The sequence below is a fragment of the Mesocricetus auratus genome, unplaced genomic scaffold, assembly GCF_017639785.1.
Source record: "Mesocricetus auratus isolate SY011 unplaced genomic scaffold, BCM_Maur_2.0 Super-Scaffold_100020, whole genome shotgun sequence".
Lineage (NCBI taxonomy): Eukaryota > Metazoa > Chordata > Mammalia > Rodentia > Cricetidae > Mesocricetus > Mesocricetus auratus.
Window position 1 is genome coordinate 35,940,644 of NW_024429201.1, and position 26,521 is coordinate 35,967,164.

General features: G+C 42.4%; 1 protein-coding gene across 1 annotated transcript in view; it reads left to right on the plus strand.

The window, feature by feature from the left end:
• The first annotated feature begins 36 nt into the window (after positions 1-36).
• Positions 37-26,521, plus strand: part of Polr3g (RNA polymerase III subunit G) — a 29,685-nt gene continuing 3,200 nt past the window's right edge. Inside the window, exons 1-7 of the mRNA XM_005065696.4 lie at positions 37-139; positions 5,596-5,745; positions 9,806-9,935; positions 13,187-13,246; positions 16,105-16,155; positions 19,131-19,213; positions 22,480-22,629. Of these exons, the coding sequence (XP_005065753.2) occupies positions 5,629-5,745; positions 9,806-9,935; positions 13,187-13,246; positions 16,105-16,155; positions 19,131-19,213; positions 22,480-22,629 (591 nt within the window). The 5' untranslated portion in view covers positions 37-139; positions 5,596-5,628. The remainder of the gene's footprint in view (positions 140-5,595; positions 5,746-9,805; positions 9,936-13,186; positions 13,247-16,104; positions 16,156-19,130; positions 19,214-22,479; positions 22,630-26,521) is intronic.

The following is a 26,521-nucleotide window of genomic DNA, read 5'->3' on the forward strand; positions in this document are numbered from 1 at the left end:
GCAGCCAGCGTGCAGGACCGCGATTGCGGCCCCGGGGGAGGTGGACGTGGAGTCCGCGGCTCCTGGCTGGTGCGGCTGCAGGGAACCCCTTGCCACCTCGGCTGCACAGCGCGCCCAAGCCTCGAGACGTTGCGAGCAGGTAACAGGAAGCTGTCCCGGATTGGGCTGGAGTTGCAGAGAGTAGAAGGGAGTTACTGATGGGGCACGTGGAGAACGTGGTGCACCGGCATCCGGAGCCAAAATTCATCAAACCTTTGGAGTGACTTGGGGGGGGGCAGCCTTACCTCTTCCAAGCCTAATGCTGCCTTGCAAACCCTTTAACGTCCTGGTAGTTAGATCTTCCAGGCTTCTCCTTGGGGTGTTCTTGGTGAGACCGAAGGGAGTTTATGCTCTTGCTTATTCTTCGGAAGACTTAGCCAATCCGGAGACCCTACGGTTTGCTCACGCTCTGGTTTGACTACAGATTGCTGCTAAGGGCATACTATTCCGCTTCTGGTTTCTTGACTGTTGGGGAGAGGAGTTGCTAATAGGATTTTTCTTTAAACAGTTCTGAATTCCCGTCATGTTTTGTGCGGTTCTCTGCTGGTTGAAGAGAGCAGAGAAAGTTGCCAGAGCTTAACTAATGAAGGGCGGGGCACTTTGAGGGGACAGGAAAAGTGGATAATGACTGGGTGTGGCCTTCCCAGCCACGGAAATCACCCCCACTGTTGTTAACATCAAATCCCTGTGCTCTCACCCTAAACCCTAGCTATTGCTGTATCTATTTAGGATTCAGAAATCCCCTTGAGAAGTTGACTAACCTTCAAAAATTAGAGACCCACGGGATAGCATTATAAAGGCTAATTAGGAAAATGCTTACTGCAGCGTCTCCTAATAGACTTTCCTGGAGGGAGAGAAGTATTCTTCCTATACCCCTAAAGTCTCTGGTAGGAGTGCCAGCAGATTGCTGCCCCTGTGGAGTATTTTGCTAATCTCATCTATATAGAAATTATTCAATTCTGCAATTGGGATCATTCGTAGCATTAAATGATGTGTGATGAGCAGAAGACTATTTTTTTAAAGTCTGATTTGAGTTCTCAAGAATCTGAGGAAGCTACGCCGGGTGTTGGTGGCACACGCCTTTAATCCCAGCACCCGGGAGGCAGAGGCAGCGGATCTCTGAGTTCGAGGCTGGGCTGGTCTACAGAGTGGGTACCATGATGATAGACTCAGAAAGCTACACAGAGAAACTCTGTCTCGGAAAAAAAATTAAAAAAAAATCTGAGGAAACTAACACCTGTACACAAATGCATGTAATATAAAACAACATGAACCAAAAAAAAAAAAATCGGATGCTGTGTGGGTAAAAAAGGAGAGACTGCTGAGGGATTGCATTGGCCTTAAGAAGGCATTCTCAGCATAATCTCATCTGTACTTGATCTTTTCCCTGCAGAAGGGAGCCACCAGGTAAAATGACTCAGTATCATTTCTTGGCCATAACTTGCCATAATTATTTGACTTGACAGGCTACAGTTCACAACAGTTCTCTTTTTCTGCTTTTCAGCGTGACTCTGCTTCTCGTCTTTGTTACATTTATGCCCAGGTGTTGCTGAGTGAGGCAGGACTTCTTCACCTGGTCTTTCTGGCTTGTTCCCTGCTTTTAGTCCACACCACCTATCAGTCTCTGCCGTGTCTCTAAAGCAGACCTTGCCTGTTTCCCATACTGGACTGTGAACTCCATCAGAGCAGAGGTGTTACTTTGTTCCCTTCTGTATTTCCAGCACAGAGGATGGTTGGACACAGAGGGTACTCAATGAAGACTCCAGTGGGTGAGGGAAGGCCCTCCCTGGGGAGACACAATGGTTACTTGGTGAGAGGCAGAAACTAAGTGTCCTACACTCTGTTAAAAGATGGGAATGGCACACCACAATTGTAAACATGGTTAAGACAACTACAGAGGGAATTGAAACTGGAACCTGAACATAAGAAGTCTAGTCTATTTTGGAGGATCAGATGGGAGATGCTTGAAGGCTTGAGTCAAAGCAGAAAAAAAGGAAGGGAGCAGCAGGGAACACCCAGCTAGGAGTCTTCTAGGTGAGCAGAGGAGACGGCCAGAGTGCAGTGAGTCAGGCCCTTGACTAGAACAAGTTGCAAGTCATTCAGAGATAACTGTGGCCTGGTTTCCACTGCCCCCCTGGCTTTCAGCAACTCGGACATTTATTCATCTAGTTAAATATGTAAGGTTTTAATGTGTATAACATGAGGACAGTACTTTATGTCTTTAAGAAGTTTGGAAGCTAGACCTGACCTCTCATCTATTAAGGAGGCTAAAGCAGGACGATTATAAATTCAAGGCCTGCCTGGGCTGTAGAAAGGGCTGAAGTGCAGTCTGCCTCAAAAGTTAAAATATGTAAATCAATAAAAATCAAAAGGCTAGGGCAGAAGTTTAGTGGATGATTGTGAGTGTGTGTGAGGCCCAAGTTCAACCTCTGGTACCAACAACACTTTCCCTTGAAAAAGTTTGACATCTTGAAAAAAAGATGTATTGGATAAACTAAGAAAAGGATTTAAGTGACGCTGCCTAAGCCTCACTTGTGGACTTAGTCCATGTCTACAGGGGAAGAAATGAATTAGCAGCCCAAGTACTCTGTGTACAGGAGCTGCACTGTGCCTGGATCATCAAACTGAAGAGGATGCCTAGTAACAGTCAGGGTGTCTAGTATGGAGTAAACTCTTTGTTTTTTTGTTTTTCGAGACAGGGTTTCTCTGTGGCTTTGGAGGCTGTCCTGGAACTCGATCTGTAGACTAGGCTGGTCTCAAACTCACAGAGATCCGCCTGCCTCTGCCTCCCCAGTGCTGGGATTAAAGGTGTGCACCACCAACACCCAGCCTAGATTTGTTCTTAATCTTTAATTAGTGACAGACCCTAGACTGGAATGCATCGCAGTGGTCTTGGCCATGCCTGTTGGGCCCCTGAGGCTGTTTGGAAAAGGTGTGAGCCCTTTACTCAGCAGCTTTTTGTAGACTCGGCAAGTTTGGGTGACTCATCAATTGGAATGAGGCCATTTGGATATTTTACCTCTTTTACAGTATATAGATGGAATAAACTTCAATATTAAGATAAATTTCATGAGTGGACTTTGTTTTTAAGGTGACTGGTATTTGAGACAAATTAATTCCTAGTACAATTCCAGTTGATGAGAAAAATTAATTCCTAATAAAATTCCAATCAACAAAATAGAAAATGATAAAAATATATGTATCATTCAAGTCTGCAGCCCTGTAGAAAATGTATATCACCATTTTGTACTCTGTAGTGGAGATCTAGTGGATGAAACTGATGAGTATTCTATACTAAGCAAGACGATTCAGGGACCATCCTGACTGCCACCAAGAGAGAGATTAAATGTATCTTGTTATGATACAATGAGAAAAACAGAATATTTCTTTATATCCTGGCAATGAAAGTCAATCAAAAATCTGAGGAAGCCTCTAATCTACCTGTTCTCTAGAAAGAGTGGTCAGAGGAATGTATTAAACTACATAGGTATGTGATCTTTCAAACACAGAATATGGAAAGCTATTGCTAATGTTGAGTTGTGCTCAGCTGCAGTGAGGTCTCTGGGAACATGTGGTCCTTAGGCCTCGCTCAAGACTGACTGCCTCAGAATGTAAGTGTTTGCTTGTATCTTTATGTTCTGGTGATGAGCACTTTACAGGACAGTGGCCTTTTCCGTAAATGAATAGTAAGGAAAACAGAACAGGGGAAGCTTTACAGTTGGAAGGAAATGTAAGAGACATCATCCCAACTGCCATGTCAAGCTTTTGGGTTTTTTTTTTTTATGTATACCGAAGAATGACTAGGAAAACAGCAGAAGTCTTTGTAAAATATTGAAAGTCTTTGTCTTCCATTATGTTTCTATAAACGCAAAAGACTCACTGAAGTTTATAGCACACAATGGTTGTGAGTCTGAGCTGAGGTATCTCAGGCAGTGACTGGCTGCATTGTGTAGTGGGAAGGCCTGCATGATGCCAAGTGTGCATGTCTTTCCTTCAGCAAGAAGGCTGCAGTGATAACAGGTGAGGGGTCATTGCGTATTACATTTTTAATCAGTTTTTGGTTGTTGCTCATTCAGAAACCTTTTATTATTGCCAACTTTTTTGGAAACCCACAGTTCTACAATCCCATACAGGACCACAAGCCACAGTTACAGAATCAGAACTTTGCATGCTAGTGATACATGTCTCTAACCCCAGAGCTGGGGAAGAGAGAAAAGGGGATCATTGGGACTTACTGACCAGCCAGTCTCAAGCTCCAGGTTCGGTGAGAAATTTTGTCTCAAATAAGGTGGAGAAGCAACGAAATGAGTTGTTCAACAGTGATGTCAACCTCCTCCTCCACACATGCCTGTGTAAGAGAACGCACCCCTCCTGCAAGCATGCCTGCATAGGAGAATACACCCCTCCTGCACACATGCATACACACACATACTTCTCCTCCTCCTCCTCCTTCTATCTGAGATCCTGTTATCAAACCATAGAGAGATAGAGGGAATCCTGGCAGTTGACTGAGTATTTTAGGCACCATCTCAAAGAAGACCCAGGGTTAGCCCTGTCTTGAGGACCTGAGTGAAGGAGTTGTGTCCTTTAGTCTTCATCTCTACATAGAGATGGCATGTGAACAGTTCAGCCATCTTGATCACTTGCTCCTATATACATTTCGTTTTAATTGAAACTTTTTCATATGATATATTCTAATGACACTTTCCCCCTCCTCCAGCTCCTACTATATCCTCTCCATGCATCCAACTCCATGCCCTTTCTCTCTCTCTCTTTGTCTTTTGCAAGACAGGCTTTTACTATGGAGTCCTGGCTGTCTTGGAACTCTGTAAACCAGGCTGACCTCGAACTCACAGAGATCTGCCTGACTCTGCCTCCCAAGCGCTGGGACTAAAGGTGTGTACAACCGCCACCCTGGCTGTCTTCCCCCCTCCCTTTCTTTAGAAAACAAAACTAAACAAGCAAAAACAAGAAACACACAAAAGATCCTTCACAAAGGAAGAAGCCAAACATACAGCTAAACAAAATTTCACAGAGCAGTATGAAACAAAAATTAAAAAAAAAAATTACCTTTGAGTTCATTTTGTGTTGTCCAACTCCTGGGCATGGGGCCTACCCAGTGAGACTCCTTTGGAGAAAACTAATTTTTCTTTGCAAGCATGTATCAAATGCATTGTGTCAAGGGCTTCTCGGTTAGGCCTGTGTCTACTTGGTTTCTTTGTTACTAATGGAAGCTTGTGTCTACTTCCCTCTCTCAGTGCTGGGACCCTGTCTGATTTGAACCAGTGCAGGCCCTGTGTGTACTGCTACAGTTTCTGTGAGTTCATATTTGCATCAGTCCTGTTGTGCCTGGAAGAAATGTTTTCCTGGGAGTCCTCCATCCTGGTGGGCTCTTCTAATCGTTCTGCCTACTCTTCCACACAGATTCCTGCACCCAGTTCAAAAGTATTTTAAATCAACCATGCTATATAAGGGCTAGAGTCTTACATTTTGCTTTCAAATGCTCGTTTTCTTTTGCATAGAATGCAGTAGATCTTACCATTAACCATCTTTCAGGGTTTGTCTGCACCCCTGCTGTAATCGCTTCTGATGGCTGCTAACAAAGGAAGAGGACGGGCTGCCTACACCTTTAATATCGAGGCCGTTGGCTTCAGCAGGGGGGAAAAGCTACCTGATGTTGTGCTGAAGCCACCACCACTGTTTCCTGTAAGTGTAATGACACTTCAGTTTTCACAAGGGGTTTTTGTATGTTTTGAAGGTTTAGGGCTTAAATACATGGTGCTATCATGATGTCCTCATGTCTAAGAATAAAAGACTATGTTGCATCTCTCTGGTACTAAAACAACTGGTTAAAATACAGAGAACAAAACAATATATACCTTTCTACCAACATAATGAGTACTCTGTGAATTATTTGAAATCCTGTGTCTTGCTACTGATGTTATTAATCTACTCTACCACAAGATTTTAAGTAGTTTTATGATACATCCTGATGTATCCACCTAGTGATTTTATATTTATAGAAAATACTTTTTTTTCTTTATTAGTATATCTCTTTTGTCTCATTCAGGTTTATTGCTGTTGTATCATTGTTTTATCTCAGTAACTTTGCATTTTGTTAATTTCTTAGAACAGAAACATTTCTGCTACTTTAGGGATTGCTTCTAAATTTAACGACATGACATAACGGCTGATATTTCAATTGAAAACAGTAGCTTACATTTCCAGATGGGTACCTGCTGCTCAAAGCTAAGCAGTCATCCATACAAGATCCTCTTAATTAATTCCCTCCGCTAACCTTTCCTGTTTCAGATGGAGAAGTCTCTTGTTGAAGGACTTGTGGCAGCAGAGAACCCTGGGTCCTTGTCCAGACACTCATATAAAGAGACATACTTTTTAAAAAATGAAATATTTTGATTTTATGAGAATTTTATACATGACTATTATACTTAAATTGTTTTGTCTCCTTTAACTCCTCCCATAGCCTCCTTATTCCCTCTCAAATTCATGACTTCTTCTATAATTTTGTTGTTATATATATACACTTTACATGTACAATAATGTATAAAATGTATACGCACACATGTTAGGGCTGACTACTAGACATTAGATAACCTAGTAGAGGCATTGTTCTTGGAGAAAACTGATTTTCCCTCTCTCTGCAGTAATTAGTTGACTGTAGCTCTTTATGTAGAACTGGGGGGTGGGGGAGGGGGCTTTGGAATACCCCATCCACTTTGGCATGTAAACTGTTCAACAACATAATGCAGCTCTGTCTTTTTTTTTATTTAACTTTTTACACATGTCACTCTCAGTTCCCTCTCCCTCCCCTCCTCCCCCAGCCACCCAGTCCTCCCAACTCCCATCCCACTTCATTCCCCCTCCGCTCCCCAGGGAGGGCAAGGGCTTCCATAAGGAATTTTCAGAGTCTGTCACTTCATCCCAGGCAGGGCCTAGGTCCTCCCCACATGTGTCCAGGCTGAGAGAGCATACTTCCATGTGGAATGGGTTCCCAAAGTCCATTTGTATGCCAGAAATAAATACTGCTCTATCTCTCCAAGGTCCCACAGATTGCCAAGGCCTCCTCTCTATCACCCCGGTTCAGTGGGAGGGTGTCTGGATCAGTCCCATGTTGGCCTCTCAGTCATCAGTCTGGGGTCCATGCATTCTCCCTTGTTCAGGTCAGCTGCCTCTGTGGGTTTCGCCAGCCTGGTCTTGATTCCTTTGCTCATCACTCTTTGCAACTGGGTTCCAGGAGTTCAATTCGGTTTTTAGTTGTGGGTGTCTCTGCCTCTGCTTCCGTCAGCCACTGGATGAGGGCAGCTCTTGACCTACCACACTGCTGAGATTTCAGGGGTGCGACTTCTGCCGTCCCTAGAAGACTGTCTCACATCACATGTTCTAATCTTCTGGCTCTTACATCATCCCACCCACTCTTGTGCGATGTCCCCTGAGGCTTAGGTGTAGAGGTCGTGCTATTGATGGGCACCCAGGGTCTCTTATGCTACAGATCGACCAGTCCCAGTTGTGGATCTATGTAAGTGCCTCTGTGTGCTGCAGAAAGAGCTCCTGTATAGAGAACTACATCTACCTGCGGGTGTAAGGATGATTGTGTTTAGAACACAATTAGAAATTGTATCAGCCATGGGAACTGACAGTGGTAAATTTTCTCTAGGGTCTGGAACCTCTTCAGCCATGAGTAGTTGGCTGGGTTTACAGTGTCAGGGGTGAACTTCCTCCTACCAAATGGGCCTTGTGTCCAATTGGACGGCCGTTGGTTACCCCCAAGTTGCAAGTGCCACTATTTCGTCACTGGGGTGCCTTGCTGCTGGGCCAGTTACTGTTGTTGATAGACTTTACAGCTGGGTGGGACTGCTGATTGCTTTTTTCCTTTGGCAGTTCAATAGCACTCTCCAGTACCACAGGAGCAAATCCTCGGGGAGGGGGCTTCCAGGTGGTGTCCTCAGCACCTTCACAGTTCTGGGAGGAGAGAAGGGCAGTGGCAATGCCTATGCTATTTGGGGAGTGTGTCTCAAAGAAGCTTGCCCGCACCTGACACCATGACTCTTGTGGGGAGCATTATTATCCTGGGTACTGTAACTCCATGTAAACTGTACATTCATACTCCCATGTATCCAAGCTTATAAATAACATTTCCCTATGGCTTTTTCAAGCATCCTTAGTGTCACTTATCTCTCCTTCCTCCCTCTCCCGCTATAGGGCCCTGCCTGCTCCTCCCTACTAGAAGGGACCTCCTTTCTTCTTTCGTAGCGCCTGTGTCCTATCAGGCTTTTTGCTCTTCAGATTTACCTTTAATACTCAACATAGCTTGAAAACAAGTATCTCAGGTATAGGCATGATATCTCATTGTACTGACTACCTTCAAAATAAGGCCACTGGGTAGAGATTAGCACTAAACAGTGGGAAAGTGAGCACATGGCCTTTTTTTTTTTTTTAAATAAAACTAGCTTATTGGCTGGAAGGCTGGTCCTGCCCTGGCTTTCCTTGTGTCACCAGCCTTCCCTCATCACTGTCTTTCTCAAGTCCCAGCTGGGCTGAACCCCTTGCCCTCTTGTGTCTTTGTCCCTGCTGGGTCCCTATCTGGTTTCTTTGCGTAGACATTTGATTGATTTTGTCCCTGGGTTTGTCCAAATCTGACTTCCTCAAGAGGCTACACATGCTTACCCTGTGCAAACTAGTGACCACCAATCTGTAGTGATGTACTGTTTATGATCTATTAAAGCTTGCCTGGAGGTCAGAATGTAAAGCTAGCCACAGCCACAGAGGCCAGGCAGTGGTGGCACACACCCGTAATCCCACGACTCAGGAGACAGACACAGATGGATCCCTGTGAGTTCAAAGCCACCAAAGGTTACCTGAGAGTGAATCAGTCTAAAAGAGAAACAGAGCTCACACCTTTAATCCCAGCAGGAGAGGGTTATACAAGACAGGAGCTCAGTGTCTCATGCTGTGTTCTGGGAATTAGTCTCCAGCCATCTTGAGCATAGGATTGCCCTAGCCTTGGTAAGAGCCCTCTGGTAGCTTGGCTTCTTTGCTTTTCTGATCACCAGCTTGAACCCCAATATCTGTCTCAGGGTTTTTATAATTTGTGTTACACCAACCCGCATGTCATGTCCTGTGTTCTTTTTTTTGTTTGTTTTTATGGTCTGAAATTTATTGTGCCTCTTGTTTAATTGTGTGTTCTTTCCCCAAGATGTAAGTTCTGTTGTCTAGTACACAATAACTTCTCAAGAAATAGTTTTGAATGCCTGAATAGATTCAGAATCCATCTTTGGAAATATATTGTATCTTTACCCTCTCGTCCATACGAATTTTTACCATGTATGCTGGCTCGGAGCCCACGTATATATGATCATATATTCATACTAGCATATGCATATAAATACTGCATGTGTGGAATCTTTTTCCTACCTCTAAAATGAGAATAAAGTAGGAAATGGGCTATATAGCTAGGTTTTAAAAGTGTTTTCTTTAAAATTTTGACACAGAGTTTTATACTGTAGCCTGTGCTGTCCTGGAACTCACTCTATAGCCCAGGCTGGCTGGAAGCAGTATCCCAAGTGCTGAGATTAAAGAGTGAACAATCTCACTTGTCTAGGAGCTCAAGAGTCTCTGAGTTGATCGTAAAGTTTGGTGCAAATGAAGCGTAATCTTTCAGTAAGACCAGCATTGTCTAGCATGTGCATAAGAGAAATACTAAAACGCTTAGTTTATTTAAATAGGCCTTGTCTCTTAATTTAAACAGGATACAGATTACAAGCCAGTGCCCCTGAAAACAGGAGAAGATGAGGATTACATGCTGGCCTTGAAGCAAGAGCTGAGAGAAACAGTGAAACGAATGCCTTATTTTATTGAAACCCCTGCAGAAAAACAAGGTATGTATTAGGTCCTTTATGAGGCAATTTGGTGTTAACAGAGGAAATGGTGTGTACAACCAACTTGAAAAAAAGTACTTATCAGAAGTCAAAAAGGGCAAACATTTATATTTTATTGTATGTTTTTCCTTCCATGAGTGCTAATAGAATGAAGTGTTTTTTCCATTTTTTTTTTTTTAGTTTAGCTATGCAATGCTGTGATTATTACCACTGTGCATAGCTTTTTATGGATGCCTCTGATTATTGACAGTTTAGGCTAAAAAACTTTAAAAGCCTTGATTTTTGGTTTATTGCTTATATTCTGATGACATGAAATATAAAATGTGTTCCTTCTAGATGCTGAGGGCAGAGAGGCGGAATAACACTTCCAGAAAACCCAGCATCTCAGACGAGAAAGGGGAAGTGGTTTTCGAGGAAGTGAGCCTCCTCACGAGTAGTTCTTAAGCACAATAAAAACGTATTGATTGTTAGATCAATACCATCTCTGAGTTCCTAGAACAACATCATTAAAACATGAGAAATTCGTATAGTATCAGCTCATGCCATTAGTGTTAAAGCTGTTTTTTTTTTTTTCTTTGTTTCTTTCTAAGAGACTTACATTGGCTGGGTCAACAAGGAAGTGTATAGATGATGGTATTACATGTCTTCATAAGAAGCATGTTGGACAAGTTTAATCTCAATGACTTATGTGCTTAAATGTATAAAATGACTTGATCAATTTTCCCTCAGCAATAAAAAAAAGTTTTATTTTCTTGATTTTGTTCTATGCTTTTGTCTGGATTTAAAAATAAAATCAAATTTATATGTTTCAGAAATCAGCTAGTAAATACTCATTTTTATTTTAAAAATTAACAATGCATAGTATATTTTAATCCTACTAAAATTAGACTTTTCCCTAGATAGAAGACATGTTTAGCTAATGCAATGTGTTTATTAAAATGCGCATCTAACTGAAAAGTACACCAACTCATTCAAGCAGTTCTAGGAGTCTTTCTTCTAGGTAGGGTCATTGTTTTAGTGACTGTGGTATTGCCGCGAGGTGATCCCATGAGCAAGGCAGCTTTTACAAGAAAGCATGTCATTGGGGGCTTGCTTCCAGTTTCAGAGAGCGAGGTCATGGTCACTATGGTGGCAGTCAGACATGGCACTGGAGCAGTAGCAGAGAGCTCACAGCTGATCCACAAGCTGCAGGCAGAGAGAGAGCAAAAGTGGAGTTTGGAAACCTCAGAGCCAATCCCCAGTGGCACGCCTCCTCCTCCAACAAGGCCACACCTCCTAACCTTTCCCGAGCTTCATCAACTAGGGACCAAACATTCAAACATATGAGCCTATCAGGCCATTCCTCATGCAAACCACCACGGTCATTAAGAACTGGTTTTTAATCTGTGGGAGTAAGTGACTTGAATCAGGATCAAGGGGGTACTTTATCCTTGATAAATAAGTCATCAAATATAAAAAGATACTTACTTGCTTAATCCCATAATAAATTCTATATAGGATTTTCCAAATTGATAGAAGTAAAAACTCTTCACACCATTCTATCTGCTCCTCCTCCCTGATAAGTGTGGTTAAAAGGAACTGTGGTTCAAATACAGCTTTGTTTTTTATTGTTGTTGTTGTTTTGGTTTTTTTGAGGCATGGTTTCTCTTTATTGTTTTGGAGGCTGTTGTCTTGGAACTTGCTCTGTAGCCCAGGCTGCCCTTGAACTCACAGAGATCCGCCTGCCTCTGCCTCCCGAGTGCTGGGATTAAAGGTGTGCGCCACCACCACCTGGCTCAAATACAGTTTTAAACATCTGTGTGCATTCATATGTGTGTGTAGAAGCACGCACAGCACATCAATCTCCTCTCTTAACAATGGGTAATGTCTCCCAAGACATCCCCCAGCGCATGCCGGAAACTACAGACAGTACCTGGCCCTGGATGCCGCCAGCACTGCGGTGCCGTCATTGGTGACTGAGCGTGTGACATGGGGATGCCGGACAGAGGCATGGGCGTACAGCACACTGTGCATCTGTAGGCAGACTTTTTGTTTTGGCCAACTCCTCCTGGGCACGGGGCTGCTTTGGAGTATGGTTGATATACCTAGTAGAAAGGAGGAACAGGAGAAAATTGGTTTTCCATTGCCCGTGGGTATCAATTCCAAATATTTTCTTGGTCAGGGCTGGGATCCTATGTCCACTTCCCACTCTTAGGCCTGGAGCCCAAGCGTGTTGAACCTGTGTAGCCCTCTGTGTGCTGCCACAGTGAGCTCGCACGCGCGTCAGGCCTGCTGAGACATCGTTTGCTTCTACTTACCTGTCACCTCTGGTTCTTCCAACTGTTCTACCTCCTTTTCCTTATCTCTGAGCCTGAGGGGAGAACTTCCACGAAGACAGCCCATTCAAGCCTGAGAGCTCCAGTGCGCGTACGCATGCGCGTGAGCCCGTCTGTCTCTCACTTCAAGAAGAGACTTCTCTGGTGTGGGTGGAGTAAGGCATTGATCTATTCTTATGGCAGTATGTCGTTATGAGTCATTTTATTGCTGTCTGAGCCTCTTTTTATGGTGAGCCATGCTTTCAAATGTTTATGTTATGGTTCTCTTTACCAGCTTGTGTTGCTTGTGAAAAGGGTAGGGCTATTTTCGGGCTTGCCTGGCAAAGCTGACAAGCCAGAAGCAAAACACAGCCATGGCTCATCTGACCCTGGCAAGTTCAGATGGTATCTATAGAGCTTGAAATAGTTTGTAGAAGGCTTACAGCTGACACGCTTGGTTTCCCAAACGAGTAACCTCTCACCACACTCAGCTCTCTTATCTCTATCCTTCTTCCCTGTTGTGAAACCTCCCAATCTGATTATGTGTTTATGAAACGCTAGAGGTGATCCATTAGCCCTCCGTTCCACTAAGGTATTGATATACTGCAGTGAGGCACAGTTAGATCGGAGGTACAAGAACAGAAAACACGGACTGCACCTTTGTGTGGTAGTGGCTTCCTGATCCGACTCTGAACTTCTATGAAGATTCTCACAGGCTAGGCACGCTGTCGCAGTCTGTGAACCAGGTTCAAGACTGATGTCTCTGTTTACCCCACCCTTGCTCTTGCCTCTCTGTAACCCCGTTACTCATTTGAACTTGTCAATATTGGTTCCATTACATATGTTATATACAAATGTAGGAAATATATGAAAATAAAAGACTTGGTGATGTGAACTATTTTAATGAATGGCTTATGCTTTTGTTTCTAATGAATGCTTTTTCTTTTCTCACCCTAGATGATATTGAAAGGTATAGTAAGCGGTATATGAAGGTATACAAAGAAGAATGGATACCAGGTATTATAAAACAGACCATGTTACAATACCTTTTTAAAAGATTTCATCTTAGTTTTATTTATGGACATGTGTGTGTGTGTGTGTGTGTGCGCGCGCGCGCACGCGCGCCATGTTTGTAGGGGTTCCATGGAGACCAGAGGAAGGAGTCAGATACCCTGGTGCTGGCATCACTGTGTGTGTGCCATGTTTGTGGGGGTTCCATGGAGACCAGAGGAAGGAGTCAGATACCCCGGTGCTGGCATCACAGCAGTGCTAGGTGGTTGTGAGCTCCCTGCTGTGTCTTGAAGTTGAACTCTGGATGGGAAGCAAGAGCTCTTAAGCACTGAACTGAGCTGCCCCTCCAGCTGCTCCTCAAAGTACTTCTTAAAGACCCCTTCCCTATCCATACTACAAAAACTGTAGTAGGTTCTTAGCTGTTTTCTTTGTTTTTAACTGTAGCAAAGTAGTCCCCCCCAACCATGATTAATTAATAATGAAAAATCATTTTGAAACTAAGAAGAAAAGATTTTTATACTGTAACAAGAATGTACTGTTGTATCCACATTCTGAACCCCAAAATCACCAAGAGGCCCATATCGATACAAAAGCAAAGAGTCTTTTATTGAAGTTATTTAACAAGCTAAACCCATTAGCTCAGACCCCTAGCCCCGCCACCATGGCAGATGGCTAGAGAAAGACCCCGAGCATCCTCGAGGCAGGGATCTTAAAGGGCAGTGTAAGGGGAGTGTCTTGGGGTATGGAACAGTCTCAGGATTTGTATGCTTCCAGGTTTGGGTGACCTGCCCTGTGTTGATTGGTCAACTGGTTGTTATGGCCCATAGACCCTCTCAGGGCGGTTGCTATGCTCTGCATGTCACTGCTGTGCACTTGTCCGTAAAGCACACCCAGAGCCATAAAGCACAGCCCTGACAGCTAACTTTTGATTGGCTCTTGCCACAAGGAGGGCATCTGACCTTAGGGACCAGGACAGGAGCTGCAAAGTTATGCAAGCACATGGTAGCCTGTCACGGCTGCTAAAATGGGGAACTGGTCACTCCAGTACTGAACTGTGTGTGTGTGTGTGTGTGTGTGTGTGTGTGTAGTTAGATTTTCATTAGCCACAGTCACAATTGTACTACAAAAAACACTTGGTTCTTAGTTCCTGGTTGATTTTATGGTTCTCTTGTTTGTTGAGACACCATGCCAGTCCAGAACTGATCCTCCTGCCTCAGCCAGGCCAGTCTTTGAGATTTCAGGCTTTTGCTCTGTTTTGTATCCCAGGCTGACCTTTGACCCTTCTGTTTCCTCGGCTGCCCTGTTTTATCTCATCCAGTTCTCTGTGGTGCAGGGTGTTGAATGTAAGGCTCCTCCATAGTATGTGAATACTCTTATCAAATGAAGTGTCCTCAAAGCCAGATTTGAGACTCTTTAAGGGGAAAGACAATGTCCAACTTGAAGGATACTTTAAACCAAGCTTGTGAGCAGAGCTCTCTGTTACTCGAGGGCACAAGGTCAAGTTTTAGCTGCTGACACACTGTTTCAGTAGGGACATACCTGATGGCTTCTGTTAGCATTCAGAAGTATTACAATTGACAGGATGGAGGGGCTTTAGAGGAAAGGTCATTCAACCAGTTTATTTTTATAAACAGAAAACAGTTGCCATAGAAACAAAATAACCCCTCAGGGTTTCTTACAAACACCGCTGTCCCTCAGGCTTTCTGACAGTAGCGTTTATAGAAGCTGCCCTTAGGAAAATGTGCAGACACTGTCAAGTACATCATCACTTCCCAAGGGCAGAGTGCGCCTTCCCATCCATCTTAAGATGTGGGGTGAGGGTGGAAACCCTCTCCCAAATCATTCTTTTTACATGTTTTCTCATGGTCTTAGTAGTTTGAACCTAAAATATATTCAAAGCAAAATTTATCACGTCAGGTAAAATGATGAAAGTTTGTACAAATACACTGACATTTCTTGATTAGCAGCCAATATCTTGAAATCCTTTTTGAATATTTCAAAATTGTTAACCTGTGTATTTATGTTGTGTGCACACACGAGTATGTGTGTATGTTTACACCACATGTGTGTAGGTGCCTGAGGAGGCCAGAAGAGGGCATCAGATCTCCTGGAGCTGGAGTTACATGTGACTGTGAGCCACCTACCATGAGTGCTGGAAACTGAACTCCGTCCTCTGGAAAACCAAGTGCTCTTACCACTGAGCCATCTCTCTCGCCCTTTTAAATCTGTATTTACATAGCTTCAGTTGTACGTCTATCTTTAGTATTAAAAATTAAAAATGGGGGTAAGGATTGTAGAATATTTGCCTAGCATATATGAGGCCCAAGGTCAATTCCTAGCATCCTCCACACAATTCAAAGAAAGTAAATAATTAAAGGAGTTATTTAGTTATTGCAACTGAAAGTCATTTGTTGGTGAGAATTTACATGTTCACAACTACTAGTGTTTTTTTAATTGAAAACTTTCAAATAATTACTAAAATTATTTTATGTTATATGTATTGGGTTCAATTACATCCCTTAACTTTTGAAAAAAAAAGTTACAAATTACAAAGTAGTCAAATAATATCTTGCAAAAACAGTTGTGATCTTAATCTTAACATCCAAAAGAAATTTGCATAAGATTTCTTTCCAAGACTCTTTATTGAAACATTTCAAAGCTGTTTAAAGAGCCATTTTTCTTTACAGGAGAAATTGTGTTACTGTGTGTGCTATTTATTTTTGTTTTGTTATGTTCCAGGCTGAATCTGTACAATCAAACTCTGAGAAATTTTGCTGTCTTTGCCATTAAAGCTGCTCTTTAAACAATTGGGTCCAGAGCCCCCCAGGAAACTGAGATTTTTATTCTTTCTTTTGTACACACAGACTGGAGAAGACTTCCCAGAGAGATGATGCCAAGGAAAAAATGCAAGAAAGGTACACTCACTAAACATGGCTGTAGTCCAGGGTGGAAACGGTTGCTTAATCTCTATTAGTGCAGAAGTCAACCTGCAGTTCTCCTCAGCGTTGTGCCGTCTTTCTCCTGAAGTATGTCTGACATGCTGATTATAGTACTTGTGGCTCGGATGCGGTTGGCATTGGGGCCTTCTTGACTTCATCTCGTTGGCAGTTGTTGGCTGTTGGGGGAGGTGAGTCCGTTCTCTTCAAGGCTGTGGCCACATGAAGGTCTTGACTCGACTCAGTGGGTTACTGATAAAAGGGGGACATAAAGGTGGGAAGGAGAGTGAGAATGGATTCAGGAGCAATTAATAGGAGACGGGGAGATGGATAGGAAATAATGCATTGTGTAAGTGTGTAATTTTCAAGGAATCAGTGAACTATCTAATACTAAAAAGAAAGACATAACTGTAACAGGAAAGATTGGGGAGCTGATAAAATAGAATTTTCTGTTAGATAAAAGGATGCCAAAGTGTGTATTTTTATATTTGTTCTTTGTTAATGCCATCCAGTAAATAACTGAGTGCCTGCTATTGCCAGACACTGTGTCGGGATGAACGGGGCCCATGGAGGTGGGACTGCCCTTGCCTCTTGGAGGAAAAATCTGAAAGGGGCTGGAGAGATGACCCAGGCAATCAAGTACTTGCTGCTCAAGCATGGGTTACTCGAGTTCCGATCTCTGTCACCCACATAAAAAACGTTCAGCACAGCTGCAGGCACCTGGGAACTCCCCCCATGATCTCCAGGATCAGTGAAAAAATAAGATAGTGCACTATTGAGGCCAGTGACTGTTGGCTTCCAAGTGAACACCCATGGGTTCACACATACTCACATGCAAGGAACAAGACATGAAACCAAACCATATGACCCTTTGGGAAGTCTGGGGAGGGTTTTGAGGAAGTGCGTGTGGAGCGGCCATTGAAGGTGGTTGGGTGCTTACTAGCATGTGTAGTGGGAGGGCTTTGGAGAAAGACAGGCTGGTATGTGAAATCACAAGCTTGGTTCAGACTTGGTATGTGTTGTTGCTTTGAGATCCACCTAGAGTGTTGTCTGTGGCGATGGACTGTCGTAGACCATGAAGGGGGCCTGTGCTCATCATCACAGGACGGATCCTAGAGATCAGAACTCATCATCACAGGACGGATCCTAGAGATCAGAACTGGTGAAATAGTCAAGGGGAAATTAGATCATCCGAAGAGAGCAGGAAGGGCCACAGTCTGAACAAGAAGGAACTGCAGAACTTAAAGAAATGGTGGAGAGGATTAACCCAGCAAGGAAAGAGAGCAGAGAGAGAGGGAGACCAAGCTGGGAGAGCTGCTGGAGGGGTGTGCACAGCAGGGGAGAGGCCTCCAGGAGTCAGCTGTCTGGAAGGGGCAAAGCAATAGTACTCAAGGGAGTTGAAGACCCCAAGTCTCCTTGTTTTTAAAGATTTTCTTTTCATTTATATGTATGCATGAATTCCTAAGCAAATCAACAATTAAATTCTACTTACCAATTTGAGCTAGTACTAATATTTTTAATTGTACGCAGTACAGTTTTTGTGTTTTATCCTCCCTTTTGTGATGGCCTCCATGAAAGTAGACAGTGACAGAGGACTCTAGGGTGGCAGAGGTGTGTTGAGGAAGCAGCTTCTAACAGATACCAAAAGAAGCAAGTTCAAGGATGTGCACATGTGAGAAAAATGTTAACTATGGAAAATTTTCATGTCAACGTTTTAGGATAAAAATCATCTTTCTGTAATATTGGTGATTTGATATCTCTCCCCTGAATATGAGTGTGTGTTCATGAATTAAGTATTAAAACCAAAATAAAGAAAGATGAGTGGGATAGAATCTGGGACTCTTGGATTTTAGCCAGGAAACTAGAACTATGGGCCTGAAAAGAAGACTGTGTGGTCAAGAGTCCTTCCTGCTTGATTAGAGGACCAAAGTTCTCTACTCCACATCAGTGACTCATAAGTGTCTGTAACTCCAACTCCAAGAGAGCTGACACTCCATTCTGATATACACACACAGAGACACACACACAGTGTCTGTGTCTCTGTGTGTGTGTGTGTGTGTGTGTGTGTGTGTGTGTATGTGTCTGTAACTTCAACTCCAAGTGATCTGACATTCCATTCTCTCCTCCCTACACCTCTCTACCTCTCTCTCTGTCTCTCTCTCTCTGTCTCTGTGTGTGTGTGTGTGTGTGTCTGTAACTTCAACTCCAAGCGATCTGACATTCCATTCTCTCCTACCCACACCTCTCTACCTCTCTCTCTGTCTCTCTGTCTCTCTGTCTCTCTCTCACACACATACACAAATATAAACTATTTAAAAATGAAATTAGTAATTTTTATTTGTATATTTAGCCGATCAGTTTTATAATATTCACCTAACTGTTGTATATATCATGAAATTTCATATAAAGTCCTTAGAGAAAAAGACTGTGTAGTGTGAACAAATTGTATTTCTAGCTAATAATCATTGGTGTCCATGTTATAGTACTTACTGAGATCTTATTCATATATGATACTGTGCTTTGAGTACTTATTGAACAGTCCTTGCGTTCCAGGAGGGCAGGAAAGTTATGAGTTGTACATCATTTGATACGTTAGGTTCTTTTTTATTATCCAAACTAAAGTTACTGAAACATGCCATTTCATGTATGTGAAGTGACAAGCAGAGCATTTCAATCTTCAGTGAAGACAGTTCTTGTGACAAGCATGTCTCTAATGATATTAATTGTGAGACTACAGTACTTAGTTAAATATACTGGTTGTGATCATTACAAAATATCACGTGAAGTGATTGGCATTTGTTTGGAGCTTGGTGAGGTATGGTGATCTTGTGGGAGGAGCTTAATTTACACTGGAAATGATGTGGCTGCCTGGTATGGGGGAGTGCTGCAGGAGAGCTTGGGGGACCCAGCTGTTCCTGTGGAAGATCTGTTAACAGCTGGTTGTTCCCTTGCAGCGGATCCAAAATCCAAAACAGCCAAAGCTGCAGACAGAGGGCCTTCACTCGCTAATTCTGCAGATGTGTTGAAAAAAATTGAGGTAAGATTATAGTTATGAACATGGGCTGAAAAAAACATAAAAAGCTATGCTCCCTCCACTACCTTCCAGCCTTCTCTGTGTAATAAAGCGGAGTTGGCAGAAGAGAGGCCAGCACTTAAGTTAGGTGTGAGGGAGCGAGCCCCCTGCGGAGGAACACACATGGGCCCCTGCCCTGCCATCTTCTCTGAGCTGCTCTCTTTTCTTCTTCTTTTTAAACACCACCCACAACCCCCGGCTCTTTCTACTGTGTCCTTAACACCCCTTTGTATGAGATTGGGGCATGGAGGAAGAGAGAATTAAGTGCAATTCTTTAGGGAAGTCCTGGCTTTCCCTTTGTCGGTGTATATGTTTTTACCCCCGTCCCACAGTGTTTTCAGTATAAATAGAAGACTCTATTGAGGAAAACCTGGTACTCTATGGAACTTATTTCCCTATCATTAAGCAAGAAAACAACAACAAAAAGAAAAACAATTTAAGTTAGTACCTTAAAAATACATTCTCTCATCTCTAGTCATACCATTCATTTTTTTTGTTGTAAGCTCCAAAACTACATGTTTCTTATGTATATCCTTTCAGAAATGTTTTATTCATAAAATACAGAACTTTCCCCCATAATTTTTCATCTTTAAAAATCATTTTATTACTTTATGTGTGTAAGTGTTTGGCCTGCATGTATGTATGTACATCACATGAGTGCCTGGTGTCCATGGAGGTCAGAAGCAGGGGTCAGATCCCCTGGGACTGGAGTTAGGAAACCTGGGCCCTCTGCAAGATCGACAGGACTCTTAACTGCTGAGCCATGTACCCAGCCTGAATCCCCCAATTTTAATAACACAGACAGTGTGTCACACTTCTGCATTTTTATTTTGTTTTACTCCCTACTTACAGAAGAAAGTCAACGATTTGAGTATGGTCTTGCTGACCTCCTTGGCACATCTCCTTGATGGAAAGCTCCTGGCTTTACTGTTCTATTTTTCTAACAGTATTTGCGCTGGATCATAATAATATAATATCTGGAAGATCAATGAAGGAATAGCAATAACTGTCAGGTTTAACTAGGTGGAATAATAGGTGGGATTTATGGACCACAGATCGTGCCTGCTTGTACAGTTTGGGGCTCTGTAAGATGCTAAGTGCTCTGCAGAGCTTCACCGTGCTTTCTCCTTAGGACAAACTGCTTCCAGAACATTCTAAACCGAGGTCTTAGTGTATGTTCAGTTTTAACAGAGCAGTGGATATCCCTGGTTGTGGACAACACAAGCAGCTTGGTGTTTTCTTACAGCATCTCTGGATGGAGGTATCCAGCAGCATTAGGTCAAATCTCACAAGCAACCCTATGGCAGCAAAGAGAGAGAGAGGCATGCCTTGTTTCTGCATTCCACAAGGGAGGCTCCTTGCACACGTAGTGTCTAAGCTGGAAGCTTAACGCTTTCTAAGAGGTCTATGTTGTTTCAGTCCTTTCCTCCTTAGCCTGTAGAGTGGGCTTAGTAGGTACATCTCATGGAAGAGGAGATGGGGGCCGTGAAGTGGAAAGCCAGAGCCGCTAACTGTTGAAAAGAGTGAAGTGATGACTCAGGCGTGTGTCCTTGGGATCATAGTGAAAGTCATACACCTCTTCTGTCTCTGTCTGCTGAAGTTGTCTGGCTTGACCTGGTGTATGTAGTAAAGATGAAGATGCAGCTGTTTGCTTAACTAATGCTGTTTGGTTTGGCAGCACTAGAAATACAGATCCTCTGGTCTTTACAGCACATTGAGTGAATGCTGTGCTTTCAAAATATAGGTTTATGGCTTGTGTTGGTTTTTGTTTTTTATAAACTGTCTTGTTTATAATTATGAAATAATTAGTGGCTTTTTTCAGATAACAGAATATACTTGTCACAGAGTAAAATAAATTATATAATTGGATTTAACTGTAGGCCTTGTTACTTATGATTTAGCTAAAATAGAAAATACACAATACCATGTCAGATGTTTCAAAGGTTTATGAAAATTTTGTTCACTTGGGATTTTCCAAGAAGATTGACAGTTGGGAAATTGTAGCCAAGACGCTGCTTCATTAACTGCCAAGGCCACGCAAGGTTTGTTGTCAGCGTAAACCATCCTGTGCAGTGTGGTGGTCTTGATTTTAATTTGTTCTCCCTGTGTAAGGTGAGTTGCAAGCAAGATAGTTTGATTTATTTAAAAACTGAGCGCTGTAAACTTGAGAGATGGCTCAGTAGATAAAGCATTCACTGTGTGAGGGTAATGACTGCAGCTCCGAGCCCTGCATGCACACAAAGCCACGTGGGCCTGCCGAGACCTGGAATCCCAGCAGAGAGAAGGATCCTTAAGGCAAGCAGTGGGCTGCCAAAACTAGCCAGAACTGTTTTACTAAATTAAATGGAGAGTGACTGAGGAAGATATCCAATGCCAGCTTCCAGTCTTCACATGCATGTCTACACACATGGACATACTAATGCACACACGTGCATTCACACACATACAAACATTCAAAAGTAATCCATTTAAATTGGGTCTGTGCAATGTGGCCTTTTCTTTGCCTTTGATTTTCTTCACTTCAAATTGGAATTGAAAGAATTTTAATGTAAATATTTAGGGAGCTAAAGAAGAGTTGGAGTTAATCTGGATGTAAAATACCTCTTCTTGTTCATGGGTAACTGACAAAATCTCAAAGAGAGATGGAGAATGCCTATACATTTTTATTAATTACTCTTATAATTACTGGGTTAAGCCCAATCAAATTAATCATGTGAAGCCTTAATTATGAAAATGCAAGATGATTATTGAACCCATCCAGCAATCGAGGCTTCCCAACACCAGTTTCTCTTCCTTATTTCTGGAATGGCTCATGATGGCTGGTGTGTTTACTTATGTGGATTTTAATCCCCATTTCACAACCTTCCAGTTGTACCATGAAGCTGAAAATCTTAGGAATGGGAAGTAATGAAAGACAAAGGAATTGGGAAGGGAATAAACTAAATTGTGTCGCACATTTTAGGAGGAGGTAGGATAGGAATCATGAAAAGAAAGGATTGTGGGTTAGAAGTCTAACCCCAGGCTAGCAAAGCCCAATGGTTAAGTAACAAAACTGAAGAATGGGCATTGCAGTGACGGCGTGGTGGGTGGCCTTTCCTTGAGTACCCCCAGTTTCTGAGGTGGGAGGCTGGCAGGCGTGTTCATTTAGGGTTAGCCTAAAATGATCCATAGCGCTTCTCATTGGGCAGCACTGTTGTTTCAGTGGAAACTAATGACTCTCCCTTTACCAGGAATTAGAAAAGAGAGGCGATGGTGAAAAATCAGATGAAGAAAATGAAGAGAAAGAAGGGAGCCAAAAGAAAACTAAAGACGGCGATGACGATGGCGACGACGATGACGATGCAGAGCAAGAGGAGTACGATGAAGAGGAGCAAGAGGAGGTAAAAGTCTGAGGATGAGAGCTGCTCGCTAACTTCAGAGATCCTCTGTGGCGTGGAATGTCAGTCGGCAGACAACCACGCCCCTAGTACTGGCAAACTCACAACCACGCCCCTCGTTCTAGCAAACTCAGGAATGGGGCGGGAGGGCTTTGAGGAGCTGGGCTTACAAGGTGAGACCTTGTCACAAAACAAAACCCTAAGTTCATAGAACCAGAAATACATTCTTATCACGGGCATCAGGTGCTTCTTGGTATGAAATGATAATAATACCAAATGAAAGCCAGAAGATACAATTGACTTGATTGACAGCTTTTGCAAGTAAGGAATTGAGGAAATTGAGGAGAATAGTACAGTTCATACTTACCAACGTAAGAAGCCAAGACAGCAGTTGAGGTACTAAAGAGCACAGCAGTTGAGGTACTAAAGAGCACACGCACGTATGTCTAGAAGAAAACCCATACAGGGTCGTCGTGTCTCAAATTCCCAATTTGGCGTGGACAGAGCAGTGTGACAGACAGCTGCTGAGGGACTGATAAAATTGGTCTCTTCACTTCAATTTTAGAATCGGTGCTTTTTCTATTTTTTGCACCTTTTTGTGATGCCTGTTGTTCTCTCTACTGTTTTGAGTGTCTGCATTTAAAATATTTAATCTCTTGTTGACCGTGTTCTTTGCTTTACAGAAGCTTCTCGGTTTCTGGAGGTCCCATTTATTAATTGTCACTCTCAGTGTCTGTGACACTGGTGTTTTATTTGTGAAGTGGTTACCTGTGCCTATGCGTTCAAGTGGATTTCCCAGTTTCTCTTCAGTGTAGATGGACTTGAGGTTTGATCCATTTGGACTTGAGTTTTGTGCATGGGGATAGATAGGATCTAGTTGCATTCTTCTGCATGTTGACAGCCAGTTATACCAGCACCATTGGTTGAATATATTTTCTTTTTTCCATTTTATACTTTTAGTTTCTTTGCCAAAAATTAGGTGTTCATAGGTGTGTGAATTGATATCAGAGTCTTCTATTTGATTCCATAGGTCCACCTGTTTGTTTTTATGCCAATACCAAGCTGTTTTCATTACTATAACTCTATAATAGAGCTTGAAGTCAGGGATGGTGATACCTTCAGATGATCCTTTATTGTTTTGGCTTCCCTGGGGTTTTTAGTTTTTCCCATATAAACTTGAGTATTGTTCGTTCAAGATCTGTGAAGAATTGTGTTGGGATTTTGATGGGGATTGCATTGAATTTGTAGATTTCTTTTGGTAGGTTGCCATTTTTACTATGTTATCCTACTTATTCAAGAACATGGGAGATCTTTCCATTTTCTGATATTTTCTTTAATTTCTTTCTTTTAAAACTTGAAGTTCCTGTCATACAGGTCTTTTGCTTGTTTGGTTAGAGTTACTCCAAGATATGGCTGTTATAAAAGGTGATGTTTCTCTGATTTCCTTCTCAGCTCATTTGTCATCTGTATACAGGAAAACTATTGATTTTTTAAAGTTAATCTTGTATCCTACATTATTGAAGGTTTTTATCAGTTGTAGGTATTCTTTAGTAGAAATTTTGGAGTCAATTATGTATACTATCATCAGCAGCAAATAAGAATTTGGCTTCTTCTTTTCCAATTGGTATCCCTCTGATCTCGTTTTGTTGTCTCATTGCTATAGTTAGAACACCAAGTACTATGTTGAATAGATATGGAGAGAGTGAACATCCTTGTCTTGTTCCTGATTTCAGTGGGATCACTTTTATTTCTCTCCATTTAGTTTGCTGTTGGGTGTTGGGTTATTGTATATTGCCTTTCTTATATTTAGGTATGTTACTTGTATCCCTATTCTCTCTAAGACTTTTACCATGAAGGGGTGTTGAATTTTGTCAAAGGCTTTTTCATCATGTAGTGAGATGATCATGTGTGTTTTTTTTTTCTTGCAGCTTGTTTATATGGTGGATTACATTATGGATTTTTGTATGTTGAACCATCCCTACATCTCTGGGATGAAGCCTGCTTGGTCATGGTGGATGAGTTTTCTGATGTGTTCTTGAATTTGGTTTGTCAGTATTTTATTGAGTATTTTTACATGTATGTTCATGAGGGAGGTTGGTCTGTAATTCTCTTTCTTAGTTGTGTCTTTTTGTCATTTTGGTATCAGGGTAATTTTAGCCTCATAGAAAGAGTTTGGCAATGTTCCTTCTATTTCTGTTGTGTGGGATGATTTGAAGAGTATTGATATTAAATATACTTTGAACAAAGGACCACAGTGGAGTTCACTGGGGTCTTGAATGTCAGGCTGAGAAATCTACTATCTTTCCATGCTATGGTAAGCCACTAAAGGATTTTTAAATGTGGAATGTTACTTGTATAGCATTTTGGAGAATTCACTTGCTTACAATGGATCATATTTGAAAATTTCTCACCAATTATTAGTTCAAAGCCACTGGCTCAGTGAGTAAAGATACCTGACGAGCTTAACCTCCAGAGCTCACACAAGGGAAGGGGACAATGGACTTGGAAGTTGTTCTTTGACCTCTGCATGTACACCATGGCGTGCATGCATGCCCCCCCACGATAAATAAACAGATGCTATATAATAGTGCATGGTAATGGATGGAGCCATTTCTGGTAACACAACAGGGATATTAGAAGGTTTTATTAAGTTTGCATGGTAGATGCCAGTATTCTAGACAAGGCTGGCTTTTATACTGCTCTTTTATTTGGTGTGTTTGTGTGTGTGTGTGTGTGTGTGTGTGTGTGTGTGTGTGTGTGTGTTTGTGTGTGTGTTGAGAGAAGACGTGCTCTGTTGGCAGCTTGTCTGAAACTCACTGTACAGCACAGGGTGTCTTCAAATTTGCAGCAGTCCTGCATCTCAGCTTCCCAGGTATTGGAACTTATAAGTCTGAGCCACTATGCCCAGCTCTGAAATGCTGTTTTCATAAAAATCAGCCTCCACTGAGTCTAGACCATGAGTGTAAAATTAAAAATTCATGGGCTGAGGTGGTAGGGTCCTTTAATTCCAAGACACTCAATTCAAAGCCAGCCTGGTCTACATAGAGTTTCTAGGCCAGCTAGGGTGATGCAGTCATAGGGTAATATAGTGAACAAACCAACAAGTTTTGGTAGTTAGGAGCTGTGAATTGGGCCTCAGTAAAGCACTGCACCAGAGAGTGGGTTTAAATTAGTAAGTTTACATATCTCTATTTCATTGAAAAACAAAACTACAAAGAAATGAGATTGAGTGAGGGAAGAAAGCAAGCTCCCTTAGAGGTCTTGTCACATTCCATTTTCGGTGAGCAAAGTGTAATATGTCATCTGGTAACACATGTTAAAGACAATCCTTCTCTTTTGATGTTTTGCATATTTAGCATAAGAATAAAGCTGTAACTCGGTGGAGAGCCTAGAGCTACTCAGGCTGTTGGTCTCAACAGGCTCCCAAAACATGCCTGCATCAAGATTGTTAGCATCTGAGTCACTAAGCATACTTGGAATAAGTACCTGTGTAGACAAGTGCTTCTTGTTTGATCGGGAATGGCAGGGTTCCGGTTTCCCTTCCTTGCTTTGTGTATGAATTTGTTTGCTTATATTTCCTTACATGCATAGAGCCAAGGCCTTATTTACTATGTGGCTTCATTTGAATGCTTGGCCAGTCACCCCTCTCCTAGTACAAAGGCCCCAGGCTTCAGCTTGGTTTCTGGAAGTTTGTAGAGTTCTTGGCATCAGAGAAGCTAGACCAACTTTATGCCACTCCAAGGGGTTTGTGTTGGATGCATAAACTCGCAGGATTTAGGGAAGACAAAGTATTCTAAAATACACAAACTGGCACATGCAATCCAGATGTTTAAAAAGAAAACCTATAGGATAAAGCTGGTATTCAGAAAGCTTTCTTTTGAGAATGTCGTCTGTG